This window comes from Erythrolamprus reginae, chromosome 9 (assembly GCF_031021105.1).
Source record: "Erythrolamprus reginae isolate rEryReg1 chromosome 9, rEryReg1.hap1, whole genome shotgun sequence".
Classification (NCBI taxonomy): Eukaryota; Metazoa; Chordata; class Lepidosauria; order Squamata; family Dipsadidae; genus Erythrolamprus; species Erythrolamprus reginae.
Window position 1 is genome coordinate 26,311,790 of NC_091958.1, and position 17,350 is coordinate 26,329,139.

At 50.7% G+C, this 17,350-nt stretch overlaps 1 protein-coding gene across 2 annotated transcripts; it reads left to right on the plus strand.

Moving 5' to 3' along the window:
* The first annotated feature begins 939 nt into the window (after window positions 1–939).
* On the plus strand, window positions 940–15,846 carry LCAT (lecithin-cholesterol acyltransferase). Of its 2 annotated transcripts, XM_070760585.1 has the most exons (7): window positions 1,246–1,390; window positions 7,185–7,377; window positions 9,170–9,326; window positions 9,932–10,047; window positions 12,190–12,285; window positions 13,224–13,448; window positions 14,853–15,846. In XM_070760585.1, exons 3-7 carry the CDS (start codon window positions 9,232–9,234, stop codon window positions 15,413–15,415), a joined length of 1,095 nt encoding a protein of 364 aa, XP_070616686.1. In that variant the 5' UTR covers window positions 1,246–1,390; window positions 7,185–7,377; window positions 9,170–9,231; the 3' UTR covers window positions 15,416–15,846. The 2 variants fall into 2 exon arrangements, with proteins under 2 accessions (XP_070616685.1, XP_070616686.1); XM_070760584.1 differs by lacking the exon at window positions 7,185–7,377 and having other exon boundaries at window positions 940–1,390.
* Window positions 15,847–17,350: the final 1,504 nt, after the last annotated feature.

The window sequence follows — 17,350 nt, forward strand, 5'->3', positions numbered from 1 at the left end:
CAAAACTTCACCCTTAAGTTTGGGGACCTCTGATGCATATTATATCTTTGTATACCACCAATACGTACGTGACAAAACAAACAAATAAAATAAGTGGTTCATTCAAGCAGCTTCCAGGCTCTAAAACAATGGTCCCCAAACTTGGCACTTGAAGACTGTCCACTGTTGACTTCTCCCGATTCCTAAGAGGTCAGTAAGGAGCGTGCATAAGTGCACGAGCGTGCCTGCCGTCCCCTGTCCTAATGTTTCTCTTGTACTAGTACCATGTGCGGCAGAGGTCTTCAAACCTGGCAACTTTAAGACTTGTGGACTTTAATTCCCAGAATTCTCCAGCCAGCATGGCTGGCTGAAGAATTCTGGGAGTTGAAGTCCACAAGTCTTAAAGTTGCTAGGTTTGGGGAAAAGAAATGGAAAGGTATATAAATATTATATCTTTGTATACTGCCAATACGTATGCGACAAAACAAACAAATAAAGTGGTTCATTCAAGCAGCTTCCAGGCTCTAAAACAGTGGTCCTCAAACTTGGCAACTTGAAGACTTGTGGACTTCAACTCCCAGGGGAGTTGAAGTCCACAAGTCTTCAAGTTGCCAAGTTTGAAGCCTTCTGCTCTAAAACCTAAGGTCTGCTTGCACTGGAAGTAGACACTTCAGCAAACGTCTACCGCCTGGGACTGGAAATGCCAGGCCAACAATTCATCCTGGAGCCCATTATCACCTGCTCCATGCAACTCCTGAACTGGAAATATAATAATGAAATGTTCCCATCAAGCTAATTTAGACTGCCTTGGATCCCCCGTTAAACAAACGTTTGGCTTCTGTGCTGCTTTGTAGCAAGCTGTTTATCCAGAGGTGCCAAGGAACCCCTCAGGGGCTCCGGGGAACTAAAGGAAGGGGGGGCTCCCAGCCTTTCTTTCCTCGGCCTAAGCATGAGCGCCCCGGGAAAGGTTAACAAGAGCTCAGCCCGGCTCTCCGGGGCAGAGGAAGGCCGAAAGAAATCTGGCCGGCGGCTGCTCCGCAGAAGCTCTAGGCCTCGGATTCCTCGGGAACCCTCGTCGGGGGCTCTGGAGGCAGCCCTTCAACTTTGGGAAAGGCCTCTCCCCCGACCCGGGGCCTCCTCCAGCCCCGCCGGCCGCACTGCCCGGGCTGCTGGGGTCCCACCTCCCGCTCCTCCCATTCCCCACCAGGCCGCGGGAAGCCAGCGGAGCGCCCTCGGCGGGCCAGAGAGGCTTCTCGGCGACCCAGGATGCGGAGCGCGGGTGGATGGAGCGCTGTGTTGGTGCTGGCGCTCCTTCAGCCGGGCCGGGCCTTCTGGCTCCTCAACGTGCTCTTCCCGCCCAGCACCACCCCAGAAGCCGCCTCAGCCAACAGGACGCCCCCCGTGGTGCTGGGTGAGCCGGCGGGGGAGGGCGAGCGGCCCCGGAGGCCTCGGGACGCTCTGAGGGAACCAGGCCGGGGAAGGGAGGGGGGATGATGAGCTGCCATTGGAGACCCGAGGAAAGGCTGGAGGCTGCCGCTTCAGAACCCGAGGCGGACCCGAAAAGATGGCGTCCCGACGGCAGGAGGGTTCGGCCTTCCGCCCTGCCGCTGGCCCGTCTTTTGGTTGTCGGCCTCTCTGAGGAGGCCGGCAGGTGGTCAGAGGCGGAGCTGGCAGCCTTTGAATTAGAATTAGAATTCTTTATTGGCCCAGTATGATTGGACACACAAAGAATTTATCTTTGGTGCAGATGCTCTCAGTGTCCCTAAAAGAAAAGAAACATTTGTCAAGAATCGGTGAGGTAAAAAACAATGTTTGTCATAGGGGTCAATAAACAGTAAGGAAACAATCAATATTAATATATTAAGGATGCAAGCAACAAGTTACAGTCACAAAGTTCTAAGTGGGAGGAAAGGGGTGACAGGGAATGGCGAGAAAAAAACTACTAGTAATAGAAGTGCAGACTTATTAAATAGTTTGACAATGTTGATGGCATTCGGGGGGAGAAACTGTTCTTGTTGTGTTGGTGTGCAGGGCTCTGTAGGGACGTTTTGAGGGTAGGAGTTGAAACAGTTTGTGTCCAGGGTGCGAGGGGTCAGTAAATATTTTTACAGCCTTATTTTTGACTTGTGCAGTATACAGGTCCTCAATGGAAGGCAGGTTGGCAGCCATTGTTTTTTCTGCAGTTCTGATTCTCCTCTTGAAGTCTGTGTCGGTCTTGTTGTGTTCCAGAACCAAATCAGACAGACAGGTAGGATGGAAGGTCTCAGGGACGTTTGTCTGGTGCCTTTTCCCAGCCTTCGCAAAAGCTCTCTTCCCATGGAAGAAGCAGCTGAGCTCTTCCCTTGCTCCCAGGGTCCCAGAGACCTCACCTGGGAGAAGCTGCCGGCCTTCTGCCTCAGGCACCCCGGGGAGCTGCCCCACATCTGCCGGGATTCTCTCCCAGGGCTGCAGGCGGTGGGGTGTCTTGCCAGGGCTGCCCTGCTGGGCATCTGAAGGACTCCGATGCCTGGGAAGGGGGAGCAGGCATGCAAAGCTTTGGATGGGGAGCATGGGAGCCTGGCAGCACCACAGACAAGAAGCTCCCAAACGGCCGGCAGCTGCCAATGTTTGAAAGACCGGGAGGAAAGTCTGTTTTGCATGCTGGGTTTGGAGATGGAGGGGGGTCTTGACTCTTCTTCCACCCACAATCCAGACAGACGGAGGCGGCCCATTCACATGCAGAATGAAGTCAAATCAGATTTGGAAGCTGGCTTTACCAACTGCAGAGCCACCAGTTTTAAGCAGGTAGCTGCAGGAGTGGCCTGCTTAAGCAGGAGCGGCAGTTTGTTTCTCCTTAGTTCTTTAAACTGATTTAGACCTAAACCAGTCAGGAATTTCTAAGAATGTGCCTTGAGTTCTTCTTCAAGGACCTTTAGCAGAATGTTCTTTTCTGGAGGACGAAGAGGAGGAGGAGGAGCTGAGGCTGCTCTTGCTCCAAGGCTAGGCTGCAGGTGGGGAATTAAGGAAGATCCTGGTGGCTCCCAGCAGTGGGAAGAAGAGCCCTCTTGGCTCTGATGCTGCTGCTGTAACAGAAAGGGGAAAGCCCCCACCCCATGACACCCCCTTTTCTGTGGCAGTGAAAGGGAGCAAGCACTCTGCCCCGCAGTAACCCTGAAGCCAGCCTGCCTCCCCTTTGATCTCTGAGATTAAATTTTTGCACTCTTGGGAGTCGTGACGCCCAAATGGCTGGACTTTGCCTTATTTGCATGGACACTGTTTGCCTGGAGAGAACGGCTAGACCCCATTGCACGTCAGGATTGCAGGGGCAGCACAGCAGGGCCATGAAAAAAAACAGGTGGATTTGGGAGAGGGGGGGTCTCCTAAAGACCCCCAGAGGGAGGGCCCCTTCTAGAGCTCAGAAACCACCCGGTCCCTTCCCTTAGCCCAAAGGTGTCAGGGGAGGCAGGCATTCCAGCTGGGCCCCTGCAGAGGCATTTCTAAATGGTTGCGAGAGAAAGGGGCCTCATGTCCATTAAGCAGACCCGACCTCTCAAACTCTGCAGTCCCGAAGTGTGTAATTAATTATCAAGCTATAATTGCAGGTCTGTTGACAAGTGTGCACAAGGCAGGTAAACAAAGTAACATCTTTGATCTTGATCAGACCTGGGCAAGGGGCGGCCCATGGGCCGCATCCGGCCCGCCTGCTGTCTGTGAACAGCCTGCCCGCTATCTGTGACCGGTCTGTGGAGGTCGGGGCTCTTTCATCCTCGCACTGGAGCAGATCCCGACCTCCTACTGAGAGCGGCTGAGCACAGAAACCACGCAAACACTCCAGCACAGTGACTGGTACACCGTGTTGCCGTAAAGCAAACTGTAGAGTGGGTCTGAGTGTTTAGGTCAGGCCAGGTAGAACTGAGTTAATTATATTAGTCCAGCCCTCTAAAACCATCACAATTTCTCATGTGGCCCCATGGCAAAATTAATTGCCCACCCATGATCTTGATGATGATCTTGGCCGTGGAAAGGGTGCCAGGTGGGGAGGGGTAGGACAGCGGAGAGATGAGACGCAATAAATCTTCCAAACCACCAGAAACGAGTTTTTATGAGACTCATCGCACCTGTGCAGACTCTTGGAATGAAAGCGGAGAAAGATTTCCTGCATGCAGTGTGCAGCCAAAAGGTTCCTTGTCCTGGTGCTGTATCTTACGTGCACTCTCCCTCCCACCTGTTAATCGAAAGGTTTGCTTGCTGGCTGCTTCTGCTGCTGCGCCCGGCTAGAAGTTTGGCTGTCAGCTCAGGTTTGGTCGGCGGCTGCTTCTGCTAGACGGGGATGGCTGAGGTGCTATGGTTGTTGTTGCTGCCCTCGCTGATGATTGATGCCCTCCAATTAGGATCTGAGAGATAAATCAGAGTCCAAACCTTGGCCTTCTTCCAAGCCCCAGTTTATTGACAGCCATGTTGGTTATGAACTGTAGTCAACCTGATACTAACTTTCCCTATAGTTCTCCACCCAGGTTAAGGTTCATCCCTCGTCCCCACACCCACAAGTGCATCACGTGGACCACTCTGGTTCTCTCAACATCCACTGTCCTCCCCTGCACTTCCGGCTGGTGCTGAACAAAGAATGACCTTGAATCTCTGAAAATAATTTGTTGTGGCTAGTATTTTCCCTCTCATGCAACCACCCCTCCCCAGTTTCCACAGCGAATGACCTACTTGTGGCAGGCCAAAGTCTCCAACTCAAAACGATAGCGCCCCCCCCCCCCAAGACAAAAGTGTGTCCTGCAAAAGGAGAGAACAAAAGAACACAGAGGGTTAATATCATCTTCAACCCCTCCCCCTTCCGGGGGACCCTTTGGTTTGTTTGGCTGTTTTTCATGGAACTGTTTAATTAGTTTGTCAGCTTTTACATTCCAACTTTTAAGCCATGGCCTCAGACAAAGGATATCCCTTCCAATGAATTAAATATTGTAATTGACCTCTAAATATTCCGGAGTCTAAATTTAATTTCACTTCATAGTGCGTTTCTCCCTGTATTGTTATTGGAGGAGGTGGTGGTTGGGTTTGGGGTCTTATATTGGACTCCCTGGACATTAAGGAATCTGCAGGACAGACTCTCCCTGCTCTTGGCTGGCAGAAAAGGGGCTCTCGCATCCAGAAAATTGGGGCAAGACGATGGCCTACCACCAGCCTCGTTGGCATTCCAGCACCAAGCAAAGCTGGGTTTTCCTCAGGCATTTGGGGCTTAGCAAGTACTGTATAGTCCAGCGTTTCCCAACCGGTGTGCCGCGGCACACTGGTGTGCCGCGAGACACCGCCAGGTGTGCCGCCTGGGCGGGGCGCTGCGGTGCCTCTGACCTCTCCGCTCCTGCCCGATGCCGCGGTTTCTGGCGCTCTCCTGCTGGGCCCCAAAGAAGGAAGGCAGGAAGGAGAGCTCCATTCTTCGCGCCTTTTTCCCGCCTTCCTTCTTTGGGGCCCAGCAGGAGAGCGCCAGAAACCGCGGCATCGAGCAGGAACCGGGAGGTCGGAGGCACCGGCACGGCAGCGCCCGCCCAGCTGAAGCTTCCCTGTCGTCATCGGCAAGTGTCCTTTGGGGCCCGGCGGGAGGGCACTGGTGGTGGGAGCGGGGGGGCGGCGCGGCTGCAGCGGCGCAGGCAGTCGCGGGGAGATGGCGGGGGGAGCGGGGGGGCGGCTAAAGCAGCCCCGGGCACCGTTCCCTGTAGGCTTTTCCAGGGGCGCGCAAGGAGCCGCGGCCACCCGCCCGCCTACCGGATTTCCCTCCGCGCGGCTGGGGAGGTGGATTCGCCGCCCCCGCCAGCCCGATCTCCCTCCAGTGGCTGGTGACGTAGATCTACCGCCCTCGCCAGCCTGATCTCCCTCCATGGGGGGGTGGGGGGCGACGAACCGACGACCGGGGGCTGTCCGTCCGTGTTGGGTGGTGCAGGGCAGGCACAGGCAGCCCCAGGGGAGAACAAGGGAGGGAGAGAAAGGAAAGAGAGAGTAAGGGAGGGAGAGAAAATTGAATGAAGGAGGGAGAGAAAGAAAGAGTAAGAAGTAGAAAGGATAGAGAAAAAGGAAGAGAAAGGGAGGGAGAGAAAGGAAAGAGGGAGTTGGGGGGGAGAGAAAATTGAATGAAGGAGGGAGAGAAAGAAAGAGTAAGAAGCAGAAAGGATAGAGAAAAAGGAAGAGAAAGGGAGGGGGAGAAAGGAAAGAGGGAGGAAGGGGGGAGAGAAAATTGAATGAAGGAGGGAGAGAAAGAAAGAGTAAGAAGTAGAAAGGATAGAGAAAAAGGAAGAGAGGGAGGGAGAGAAAGGAAAGAGAGAGAAAGGGAGAGAAAGGGAGGGAGAGAAAATTGAATGAAGGAGGGAGAGAAAGAAAGAGTAAGAAGTAGAAAGGATAGAGAAAAAGGAAGAGAGGGAGGGAGAGAAAGGAAAGAGAGAAAGGGAGAGAAAGGGAGGGAGAGAAAATTGAATGAAGGAGGGAGAGAAAGAAAGAGTAAGAAGTAGAAAGGATAGAGAAAAAGGAAGAGAAAGGGAGGGGGAAAAGGGAAAGAGGGAGGAAGGGGGAGAGAAAGAAGATATGAAGGAGGGAGAAAAAGAAAGAGAGATAGGAAGGAAAGAGGGAGAGAAAGGAATGAGAGAGAAAGGGAGGGAGAGAAAGGGAATGAAAGAGGGAGAAGGGGTGAGAGATAGAAAGGATAGACAGAAAGGGAGAGAAAGGAAAGAGAGAAAGGGAGGGAGAGGAAGGAAAGAGATGAGAGAGAAAGGAGGAGACAGAAAGAGAGGAAGGAAGGAAGAGAGAAAGAAAGAGGGATGGAGAGAGAAAGGAAGGAAGAGAGAGAAAGAGGGAGGGAGAGAGAAATAGAGCGAAAGGGAGGAAGAGAGATTTTTTTGTCCAAACTTTTTTTAGCGCCCCCCCCCCTCCATGTTCCCCAGGATTTTTAAAATATGAAAAATGTGCCGCGGCTCCAAAAAGGTTGGGAAACACTGGCATAGTCTGCCTGCCTGCCGGCTGTTTAGGGGATGGAGGCAAAATGCAGAAATCTCTACTGCCATCTGGCGACTGGATTTTTGCAGACCAGAACAGGGAACTGACAGCTGCTGCTTCTGAGATTCTGGGCCTCTCTCTCCGTTAGTGAAAGCAGCAGTTGCCTGGCGAATTGCTTAATTTCATCTGTAGCATGCAAAGAAATCTCTGCTAACACACAAACCTTTTACCAATTGCAGTCGCTCCAGCAGCACATGTAGACACAAGCAAGCGTGTGCCTGATATGCTGTACAGGTGATAAAGGGGAGACTGGGAAGAGAGGAGCACCATGCAGATAAGACAGACTGTAAAGGAGGCCTCCCCCTTTCTCCTCCTTGGCCAGCAGGGACTCATCACGTGTCCCGCCAGATGTCCTGGGCTGCCTGGTCAAACGTAACTTCTTATTTTTATTATACAGTATTTTGTCAAGTACGCATTAGTAGCATACATAGCTACAACACTGCTCATGTACATGATATGGGTACTAATAAGATTGGAACAGGGACGGTAGGCACACTGGTGCACTTATGCACGCCCCTTGCAATAGGGCTTGATCATCTATTTGCAGACAAAGAGATGATCAAGCCCTATTGCAAGGGGCGTGCCTTGCTCTGCGTTCTCCTCTGGGGTCCTGTCTGTAAAACTCTCATCTAAAATCTAAACAACTCTAGAACCCTAATTAAAAACCCATAAATTAAGCAATCACAACAACATGCATATTCATATTCATCATTCATACGATTTGGCCATGATAGATGTCAATTCATGGCCCCCAGGCCTGCCGGCAAAGCTAGGTCTTGTGCGCTTACGGAAGGCCAGTAGGGTGGGAGCAGTACAGATATTGGTGGGGGGCAGTTGGTTCCATAGAGCCGGGGCAGCCACAGAGAAGCCCCTTCCTTGTAGCCCCACCAACCTGCATTGCTTAGTCGACAGGACCTGGAGGAGGCCGACTCTGTGTGCTCTTACTGGTCTCTGGGAGGCATGCGGCAATAGGCGGTCCTGCAAATTTATGGTGTCCATCTCGGCTTGTTCTTGAGCAGGGCTGGGAGCATCCTTGTCTTTCCTGGTGAGGCGCTGGAGAGAACAGGGTTTGCCTTTTAAGCTCTGCGCATCTTGGCTGGGGCAGCGGTATTCAGCAGCCCTGCAGGCCGGGATCGCTGGGGGTGGAATGGGATGGCAGCTGCTGCAGCAGCTTTGCACCAAGGATGGGCAGGTAGCCTCCTTGGTTGCTGGAGGGAAAAGTCCCACGGAGGAGCAGAAACGAGAAAGTGAAGCGTGGCTTAAAGCAGGCTCCCCAACTTTTGGACCTCAGGGACCACCAAGGCCACACTTTTTAACTCCTGTGGACCACCAAATTCATATGTTTAAGTCTTGCAGACTACTAACAATGGCTTTTAAAAAGATAAATACATTTGCAAAATAATGATGAGAGAACTTTCATTTCATTAGTATGAAATGCACCTATTTAACATAATAAAATTATAAATGCTTATTTAATCATAACAAAATCTTTAAATGTTGTTTAATTGTAACAAAATTATTAAAGGTAGTGTAATTGTTACAAAGTAATTGAAACGTATTTGACGGTGGGAAAGTCAGTCCCATATTCCAGAGCTGTAGCCCCTCCCTCCCCTCCCTTTCCTTCCTTTCCCTTCTTTTCTTCCTGGACTGGATTAATTGCTCTCCGCCATATCTGGCCCAGGGTCAAGATTTCTCCAGGGACCACCAAAATGTTCTCAGGGCCCACTTGGTGGTCCACGGACCACCAGTTGGTGACCTGTGGCTTAAAGCATGCCTGACTCCAGTTACTCTGGGTCTTTTTATAATCAATAAGGCAGAAGAATGCAAAAGGACAGATGATGTGCATCCTGAAAGATCAAACACCACCAAAACCCATCATCCCCAGCCCTATCTCCAGGTGGAGAATAAGAATGGGGTTTTCCTCTTATGAGGAGATGAACATCTTCTGGAGGGCAGGAGCTGCCTTGCCAGGTGCAGCTGTTTGCAGAGGATGGACAGGCAGGCAGAGTGGTCAACCTGCCACTTCCCTTCAAGACAGGGCTGCAGTCCGAAGAAGGGAAGGGCCCAGGTATACAGGGCAGATACAGGAAGAAGGCACACAGGGACCAATTGGTTTGGAGATGGTTTGGAAGGCAGCCGCTCTCTCTGTTTCTCTCCCCTGCAGTGCCCGGCTACCTCGGGAATCAGCTGGAGGCTAAGCTGGACAAGCCAGATGTGGTGAACTGGATGTGTTATCGCAAGACCGATGATTACTTTACCATTTGGCTGAACCTCAACATGTTCCTGCCTTTTGGAGTAGACTGTTGGATCGACAACACAAGGCATGTCTGTGGGGGAGCCCTCCCACTCCCCCACACACACATCAACTCTACTCTTGGCCTCTCCTCTGCCTATTGGGATGGGGGTCAGTTTTAATCATAGCTTTAGCATCCCTGAAAAAAAGAAAAGGAAAAGGAAACTCCTGTTTTAAAATAGTCAATCAAATGGGGGCTTGATTGCCCCATGTGGCAGGAATCTCCCAGGCTCCCCTGGCAGACCCCAATCGCCCCCACGCCCTCCCTGCTGATTCTTCCTGGTGGGAGGCAGATTCTGACAGAAGGGAGATTCCTGATGCCCCACGGTGGCCTTTGGTGGGGCCCGTTGGCAGAGGCCCCAAGCCCAGGAGGCCAGCGGAACCCCTCCAGGCCACAGGATTTGAGGCATCAACCTGATCTAAAGGATTATTTATTAACTGGATTTATATGCCGCCCCTCTCTGAGGACTCAGGGCGGATTACAGCTTGGATTTTTTAGATCAGAGCCGTTATGGATCCTGAGTGGGATCTCTGGCCCCTTCAGGTTCTCTGGCAAGAGGGCCTTTGTTGGAAGCGGACCTCCTCCTAACATAACGGTTGTGTTTTCTCTTCACCCGCCCTTGTGGGACGCAGAGTGATTTTCAATAAAACCACCCGGAGCATCACCAACGCGCCTGGAGTCCACATCCGAGTTCCTGGGTTTGGCCAGACCTTTTCCGTGGAATACCTGGATGGTGGCAAACTGGCTGGTGAGAAGAACGAGGGGGGAGGGGGAGCTGGAAAGAAGCCCAGCAGGGTGAAATGCATCTACCCAAATATATATATATGAACAATGCAACATAATAATCTAAATCCAATTAATTTAAAACTAAGTGTACTAATCTATAAAACCCAGTGTTATTAAAAAACAATCATACCCACTCAAACAACAACCATACATAACATTCATCGGCCAGGGGGCTAGAGTCTAATTGCCTCAAGCCTGGCGGCATAGATGAGTCTTAAGACCCTTGCAGAAGGCGAGGAGGGTGGGGGCAGTACGAATATCTGGGGGGGGGGGCTTATTCCAGAGGGCTGGGGCCTCACAGAGAAGGCTTTTCTCCTAGACCCCACCAAGTGACATTGTCTAGTTGACGGGACCTGGAGAAGGCCGACTCTGTGGGACCTGACCGGTCACTGGGGCTCATGCGGCAGAAGGTGGTCCCACAAGTAATCTGGTCCGATGCCATGTAGGGCTTTATAGGTCATTACTGTTGTGGTTAGCTCTGGCCCAGCTCCTGCCCCAAGGTCTGTGGATGTGGGGGAGACATCCACATGCTGCAGGCCTGTTTTGCTTCAGGGGGAATCTGCTGATGAAGGCTCCTCTGACCAAGAAGACATGAGTGACAGGGAGGAGGAGAGTGGCAGACAGCGCAGAAGGAGATCAATTATCTAGCTCCTCCTTGGATTCAGAACAAGAGTTAATGATACAGCCACGCATGCGGAGAGCGATGCATAGGCAGCAACAACTGAGAGATTATTATCAAAGAAAATGAGGCCACCTGTGGTTGGGTGGGGCTGTGGTAATTAGTGAGGCTGCTATAAATAGCAGCCTGTGGGTTTGGCCATTGTGGAGGATTATCTGATCATTGTGTTTCGTGCCTACCTTGCTGACTTCGACCTTTGTGTGTTGATTTTTCCCTGCTTTGAAACTAAGCAGTTTCCGAACGCTCTTCAGAGGGAGCCCCATATAGAGAGCATTGCAGTAGTCGAATCTCGAGGTGATGAGGGCGTGAGGGACTGTGAGAAGTGACTCCCTATCCAGATAGGGCCACAACTGCTGCAGCCAATGCAGTCCTCAGAGTGTTGGAGTGTTGGAGTATTGGGCAAACGGCCCCCTTGCCACAGCCCGAAAGGTGATGTTCTAAAGTCAGCTGTGGATCAAGGAGGGGAGGGTGGGGTAGCTCCTGGCCCGATAATTTCACAGGCAGCTTTTTTGCCAGCGTGGCCGAGCAACCGCATCCCTTCTTGGGTCAGTCAGTGGCCAGAGAGATGTTTAGGGAGGACAGTAATACAGTGGAAATTATATTATGATTCTCCTGCTTTCTTGGAGACATTGGAAATATCTTTGGGCATCTTTGAGAGGCCCTTAATGGAGGGCGGCAGCCTTTTGGATTTCAGAAGTTGCTTCCAGGCGGTGCAGGATCTCCATGACTCCCTTTGGGATCACTTTGATGGTGGTGCTTTTCCTAAAAACCGCTCGGATTCTTCCAAGGGAGTCAATCCTTTTTAAATTGGGGCCCCCAATTTAAAAAGGACATTGATAAACTAGAGCAAGTTCAGAGGAGAGTTCCAAGGATGGTGAGTGGTCTGGAAGCCCTGTCCTATGAGGAACGGTTAAAGGATCTAGGGATGTTTAGTCTGCAAAGGAGAAGACTGAGAGGAGACTTGATAGCTGTCTATCTAAAGGGCTGTCACAGAGCAGAGGGATCGGCATTGTTCTCATTAGCACATGGAAGGACTAGAAACAATGGAATGAAACTGCAAGGGAGTAGATTTAGATTAGATATCAGAAAAAAACTTTCTAACGGTAAGGGTGATAAACCAGTGGAACAGTTTGCCACAGGAGGTGGTGGGCTCACCTTCCCTGGAGGTCTTCATACAGAGACTGGACAGTCATCTTTCTGGAATGGTTTGATGAATCCTGCATTGAGCAGGGGGTTGGACCCGATGACCCTGGAGGTCCTTTCCAACCCCATGATTCTATGAAGGTCTGGGGAGGAGAACATGAGCCGGTCGATGCCTGGAGCATAAAGCCCCAGGGAGGCCTTGGAGCCCACTGCCAGGGGAAAGCCGTGCCTGTGCTCAGGTAGCCCTGCCCTCCACTAACCTCCCGTCTCTTCCTTGTTTAGGCTACATGCACACGCTGGTGCAGCACCTGGTCAACAATGGCTACGTGCGCGATCAGAGCGTGAGAGCGGCTCCCTACGATTGGAGGCTGAACCCCAGTGAGTACGCCTGGGCAGAGGCTGGGGAGACTGCCCTCCGGGGGGAGGGGCTGAGCCCACTTGGAACAGCATCCCTATCACCATCTTTTATTGCTGTAAGCTGCCCTGAACAGCACAGAAGTCGAATAAATTAAATTAAAACTCCCATTCAGACCCTGCAGTGGGGCAGCCCATTTTTAGCATTTTTTAAATTGTTTTCTATTCTGCCCAAAGTTGTTGCAAATCTTTTAATATGAGTCAGTTAATCAATCAATCAAAGCCTGACCATTGGTTGCTCCATTTTTAAAGTGGACCCAGCAAAGCCCCGGAGGATCAGGATATGGGGCAAAGGAAACAATTTTCTGCTCCCCAATGAAAAAAAATTGGCATTAACTTTTTCTCCATTAAGGCTTTTCCTTTCACAAATGTGGGTTAAGAAGAATGAAGGAAATGAGCCAGATCTGGCTCATAATAAAACACATCATCAGAGCGATTTAATATTTCCCACCTATCCCGGGCTTATCTGTATTTGAAACCCTGACACGACAAATGCACAAATAAAATGTGACGTGAAATGAGTGACAGGAGAGATCCAGGATGGAGCGGGGCGGGGGGTTATGAAATTCAGCAGTGCAGCTTTGGGCCTCCTTCATTACAGCCCAAGCTGGCACTTGGCAGCTGGAGCTCACCAAGGACTCAAAGCCTCAGCATCAGGGCTGAGCCATGGGGTGGGGTGGAGGGAGAAGGGGATCAAGGGTCAGCCGTCTTCCCCAGGAGTGTCCCTCCCCAACCCCAACCCCCCCCCCCCGGGTGTGCCTCTCACCTGCCCTTGAAGGGGCTGGGGATGGTTTGTCTGCAGCCTTGGGAGTGCGATGGGGGGGCGCAGGTGAGGGGCACACCGGGTGGGGGGGAGGTTGGGGGGGTGCAGTTCCCTTCCCATCCTCCTCCTCTTTCCTCAGCCCATCAAGAGGTCTACTACTCCAAGCTGCGGGACCTCATCGAAGAGATGTGTGAAACCTACCAGAAGCCGGTTTTCCTGATCGGCCACAGCCTTGGCAACCTCCACATCCTCTACTTCCTAGTGCAGCAGCCGCAGGCCTGGAAGGACCGTTTCGTTCAGGGCTTCATTTCCCTGGGGGCCCCCTGGGGGGGAGCTGTGAAACCCATGCGGATCATGGCCTCAGGTGAGTAGCTGCCCAGGCCCTGCAGCCGTGTCCCCCTGGGACCGGCATGGAGCTGTTCTCCTCGTCACCAATTTTCCCCACTGCAGTTTTTCCAACTGAAGATCCTGGGTGTATTTTGCCCACAGCCCCCCCTCCCCCCTTTCTGAGGAAAAAACGGAGAGACATCAATCGGTTTCTCTTTTTTGCACCCAGTTTATCTTTAAGACGAGGGAAGAATCCCTGGAAATCTGATCTTGTTGCGTTTATTGTATGCTGCATACCAGTGTGTGTGCTATCGTGCATGTGTGTGCACCCACACCCACAATTTAATGCCTGGGGAGGGCGAAAACAGCTTTCCCCCCCTCCTGGAGGCTCTCTGGAGGCCTGAAACGGCCTGTTTCCCAACTTCTGGTGGGCCCAGTAGGCTCGTGTTTCGCTCTCCCCAGACTCCAAAGGCTTTCTTGGAGCTAGGGGAGGGGAGGGCAACGGCTCGTGTGCCAGCTGATATGGCTCCACGTGCCACCTGTGACACTCATGTCATAGGTTCGCCATCACTGCTGTATACTATAAGAGCCGAGGTGGTGCAGTGGGTAGAGTGCAGTACTGAAGGCCACTAAAGCTGACTGGAGATCTGTAGGTCAGCGGTTCAAATCTCATCACTGGCTCAAGGTTGACTCAGCCTTCCATCCTTCCGAGGTGGGTGAAATGAGGACCTGGATTGTGGGGGCAATAGGCTGGCTCTGTTGAAAAGTGCTATTGCTGACATGTTGTAAGCCACCCTGAGTCTAAGGAGAAGAGTGGCATAAAGAAAATCGAATAAACAAATATACTGCACAAGTCAAAAAGAGGGCAGTGAAAATATTGACTGACCCCTCGCGTCCTGGACACAAACTGTTTCAACTCCTACCCTCAAAATGTCACTATAGAGCTCTTGCACACCAAAACAACTAGACACAAGAACAGTTTTTTCCCGAACGCCATCACTCTGCTAAACAAATAATTCCCTCAACACTGTCAAAGTCTGCACTACTACTAGCTTTCCCCCCCATCATTCCTATCACCCATTTCCTCCCACTTATGACTGTATGACAACTTCTTGCTTATATCCTTAAGATTTTTATTAATATTGATAGTTTCCTCATTGCTTATTTGACCCCTATGACAATTATTAAGTGTTTTTTACCTCCTGATTCTTGACAAATGCATCTTTTTCTTTTATGTACACTGAGAGCATATGCACCAAAGACAGATTCCCTGTATGTGCAATCACACTTGGCCAGTAAAGCATTCTATTCTATTCTATTCTATTCTATTCACCGGCTGCCCTCTGTGGCTGCATAACATTGTAATTCAATTTTTTGTTATAAATCCACAAGCCTGAAAGAGCGAGGAGAATAATGCAGGTCCACTTGTTGTCCTTTGCAGGCGACCATCAGGGCATCCCTATTATGTCCAGCATTAAATTGCGTGAAGAAAAGCGGATCTCCACCAATAGCCCCTGGCTGTTCCCCTCCCGCACAGCTTGGCCGGAGACACACGTCTTTGTCTCCACCCCCTTCCACAACTACACCTACCGGGACTACCAGCAGTTCTTCAACGACATCAACTTCGAAGACGGCTGGTTCATGTGGAATGACAGCAAGGACCTGCTGGCGGAGCTGCCGGCCCCGGGCGTGGAGGTCTATTGCCTCTTTGGCACTGGGCACCCCACTGCAGAGACCTACATTTACAATGAGCGCTTTCCCTACGAGGACCCCGTGGATATCATCTATGGGGACGGGGACGAAATGGTGAGTTGGCGCAACATCAAGCTGTGCAAGGAGTGGCGCAACCAGCAGCACCAGAAGGTCCACGTCCTGGAACTGCCCGGAGCCGAGCACCTCAACATGATCTTTGACAACCGCACCCTAGAGTACATCAGTGAAATCCTGTTTGGGAACCTGGAGAATGTGACTGCTGCACAAGACCTGGGGGGAATTGCGCTCTGAATCCCCTCCCCACCCAGAGACCGGCTGCTGTTTCTTCTGCTGGTGTGGGGAAGGAACATGAATGCTCCCACGGCCACAACACTGGAGACCCCCCTCCCCTTCCCCCGTGTTTGCCTCATTTCCCCACCGTATTTTCAAGAGACAAGAAGCCCAGAGCACACGTTCTGCTTAGAAGTTTCCTCAGAGCAGCAGCCACTTTTCAGAAATCATGGCACGTGGCAAAGATCTTGGGAGGCTGGGCCTAGAGGTGCTGCCAAAGGAGTGGCCAGATAAGAGATGGCATAGCCTGCAGCTGTATGATAGGTGGAGCGAGAGGCTCCAAAGTGACCCTTCCTAGTTTCTCAGGATGTAAAGGAGACAGCGGGAGGTTTGTACCTACAGAGTTGCAAGCTTCTCTTAATATAATTTTACAATAAAGTAGAATGAGTCCATCTGGTCTTCTTTCTTGTCTGGTCTATTTGGGAAGGCTGATATTAATCTCACAAATCGCTGATTTTCTTCCAAAGAGAAGCCCGCAAGGAACTCTGCTATCTGCTGAGCATCTGGCAGTAGTGTTGTTGTTGATAACCTGTCCAGCAAGTGGATGCACAATGATCAATTTGCAGAATGCCATGGTACAACGCAACAGTCGGAGCAGTATATGTCACGCCTGTGCACACAAATTGCTCCTGCATTCCTAGGGGAGCTTGCTGGAAAACCTTGAAGGGGGTTGCTGGGATCAGTTCTGGTCAAGTGGAAGGCCAACAGGGTTTGCCATGGATGGCACCAAAATGACTGGAAGAGCTGCAAAGTGGGCAACACCAGCCATTGAGGGAAATGGTTTAGTGCAGGAGAATTATCAGGACTTCATGCCTGAATTTAAAGGGACACTTTGGGGATCCAATGTCTACTCATGAGTTAGCCATTCTCAAGGAAAATGGGAATATTAACATTGAGAAAGAATTAATTCACTCTTCCAACTCCCCAACATTGGCATCAACAATTGTGCTCTAGAACACAGGTCACCAACCTATGATTTTGGTGGTCCATGGAGAAATCTTGGCCCCTGGGCCAGATATGGCCAAGAGCAATTAATCCAGTCCAGGAAGAAGAGGAAAAGAAAGTGGGGAGGGGAGGGGAGGGACTATAGCTACAGCTCTGGAATGTGGGACTGACGTTCCCAACAGCATCAGCAAGCCACTGTCAAATAGGTTTCAATTCTTTTGTAATAATTAAATTACCTTTAATAATTTTGTTACAATTAAACAACCTTCAAAGATTTTGTTATGGTTAAATAAGCATTTATAATTTTGTTATGTTAAATAGGTGCATTTCATATTAAAATGGAAGTTCTCTTAGACCATTATTTTACAAATGTATTTATATTTTTAAAAACCATATTAGTGGTCTGCGGGACTTAAAAGTATGAATTTAGTGGTCCGCGGGATTTAAAAGTATGACCTCGGTGGTCCCTGAGGTCCAAAAGGTTGGGGAGCCCTGCTCTAGAAAACAGCCGCTCTGGAGGGAAAGTGGGGAGCGTGGCTACAAAGACCCAAACAGGGGGACAACTAGAAACCATGATCCATTCCCATTTATCTTAGATTTACTAGACTGGCTATAAAATACATGTTTCTTCATAAAAGTAAACTTCAAAAGTGTTTACCTTAATAAGAATTTAAAGAGGATATAAGTACAGTGGTACCTCTACTTAAGAACTTAAGGTTCTTCAGTAGAAACGTTTGTAAGTGGAAGCGATTTTTCCCATAGGAATCAATGTAAAAGCAAATAATGCATGCAAACCCATTAGGAAAGAAATAAAAGCTTGGAATTTGGGTGGGAGGAGGAAGAGGAAGAGGAGAGTCGCTGCTGAAGGAAGAAGGTGAGTTGAGGGGAATAAAAAAAACCCAAAATTTAAGGCTTAAAAAAAAAGAGGGTCTCTGAGGCGGCAAGGAGGAG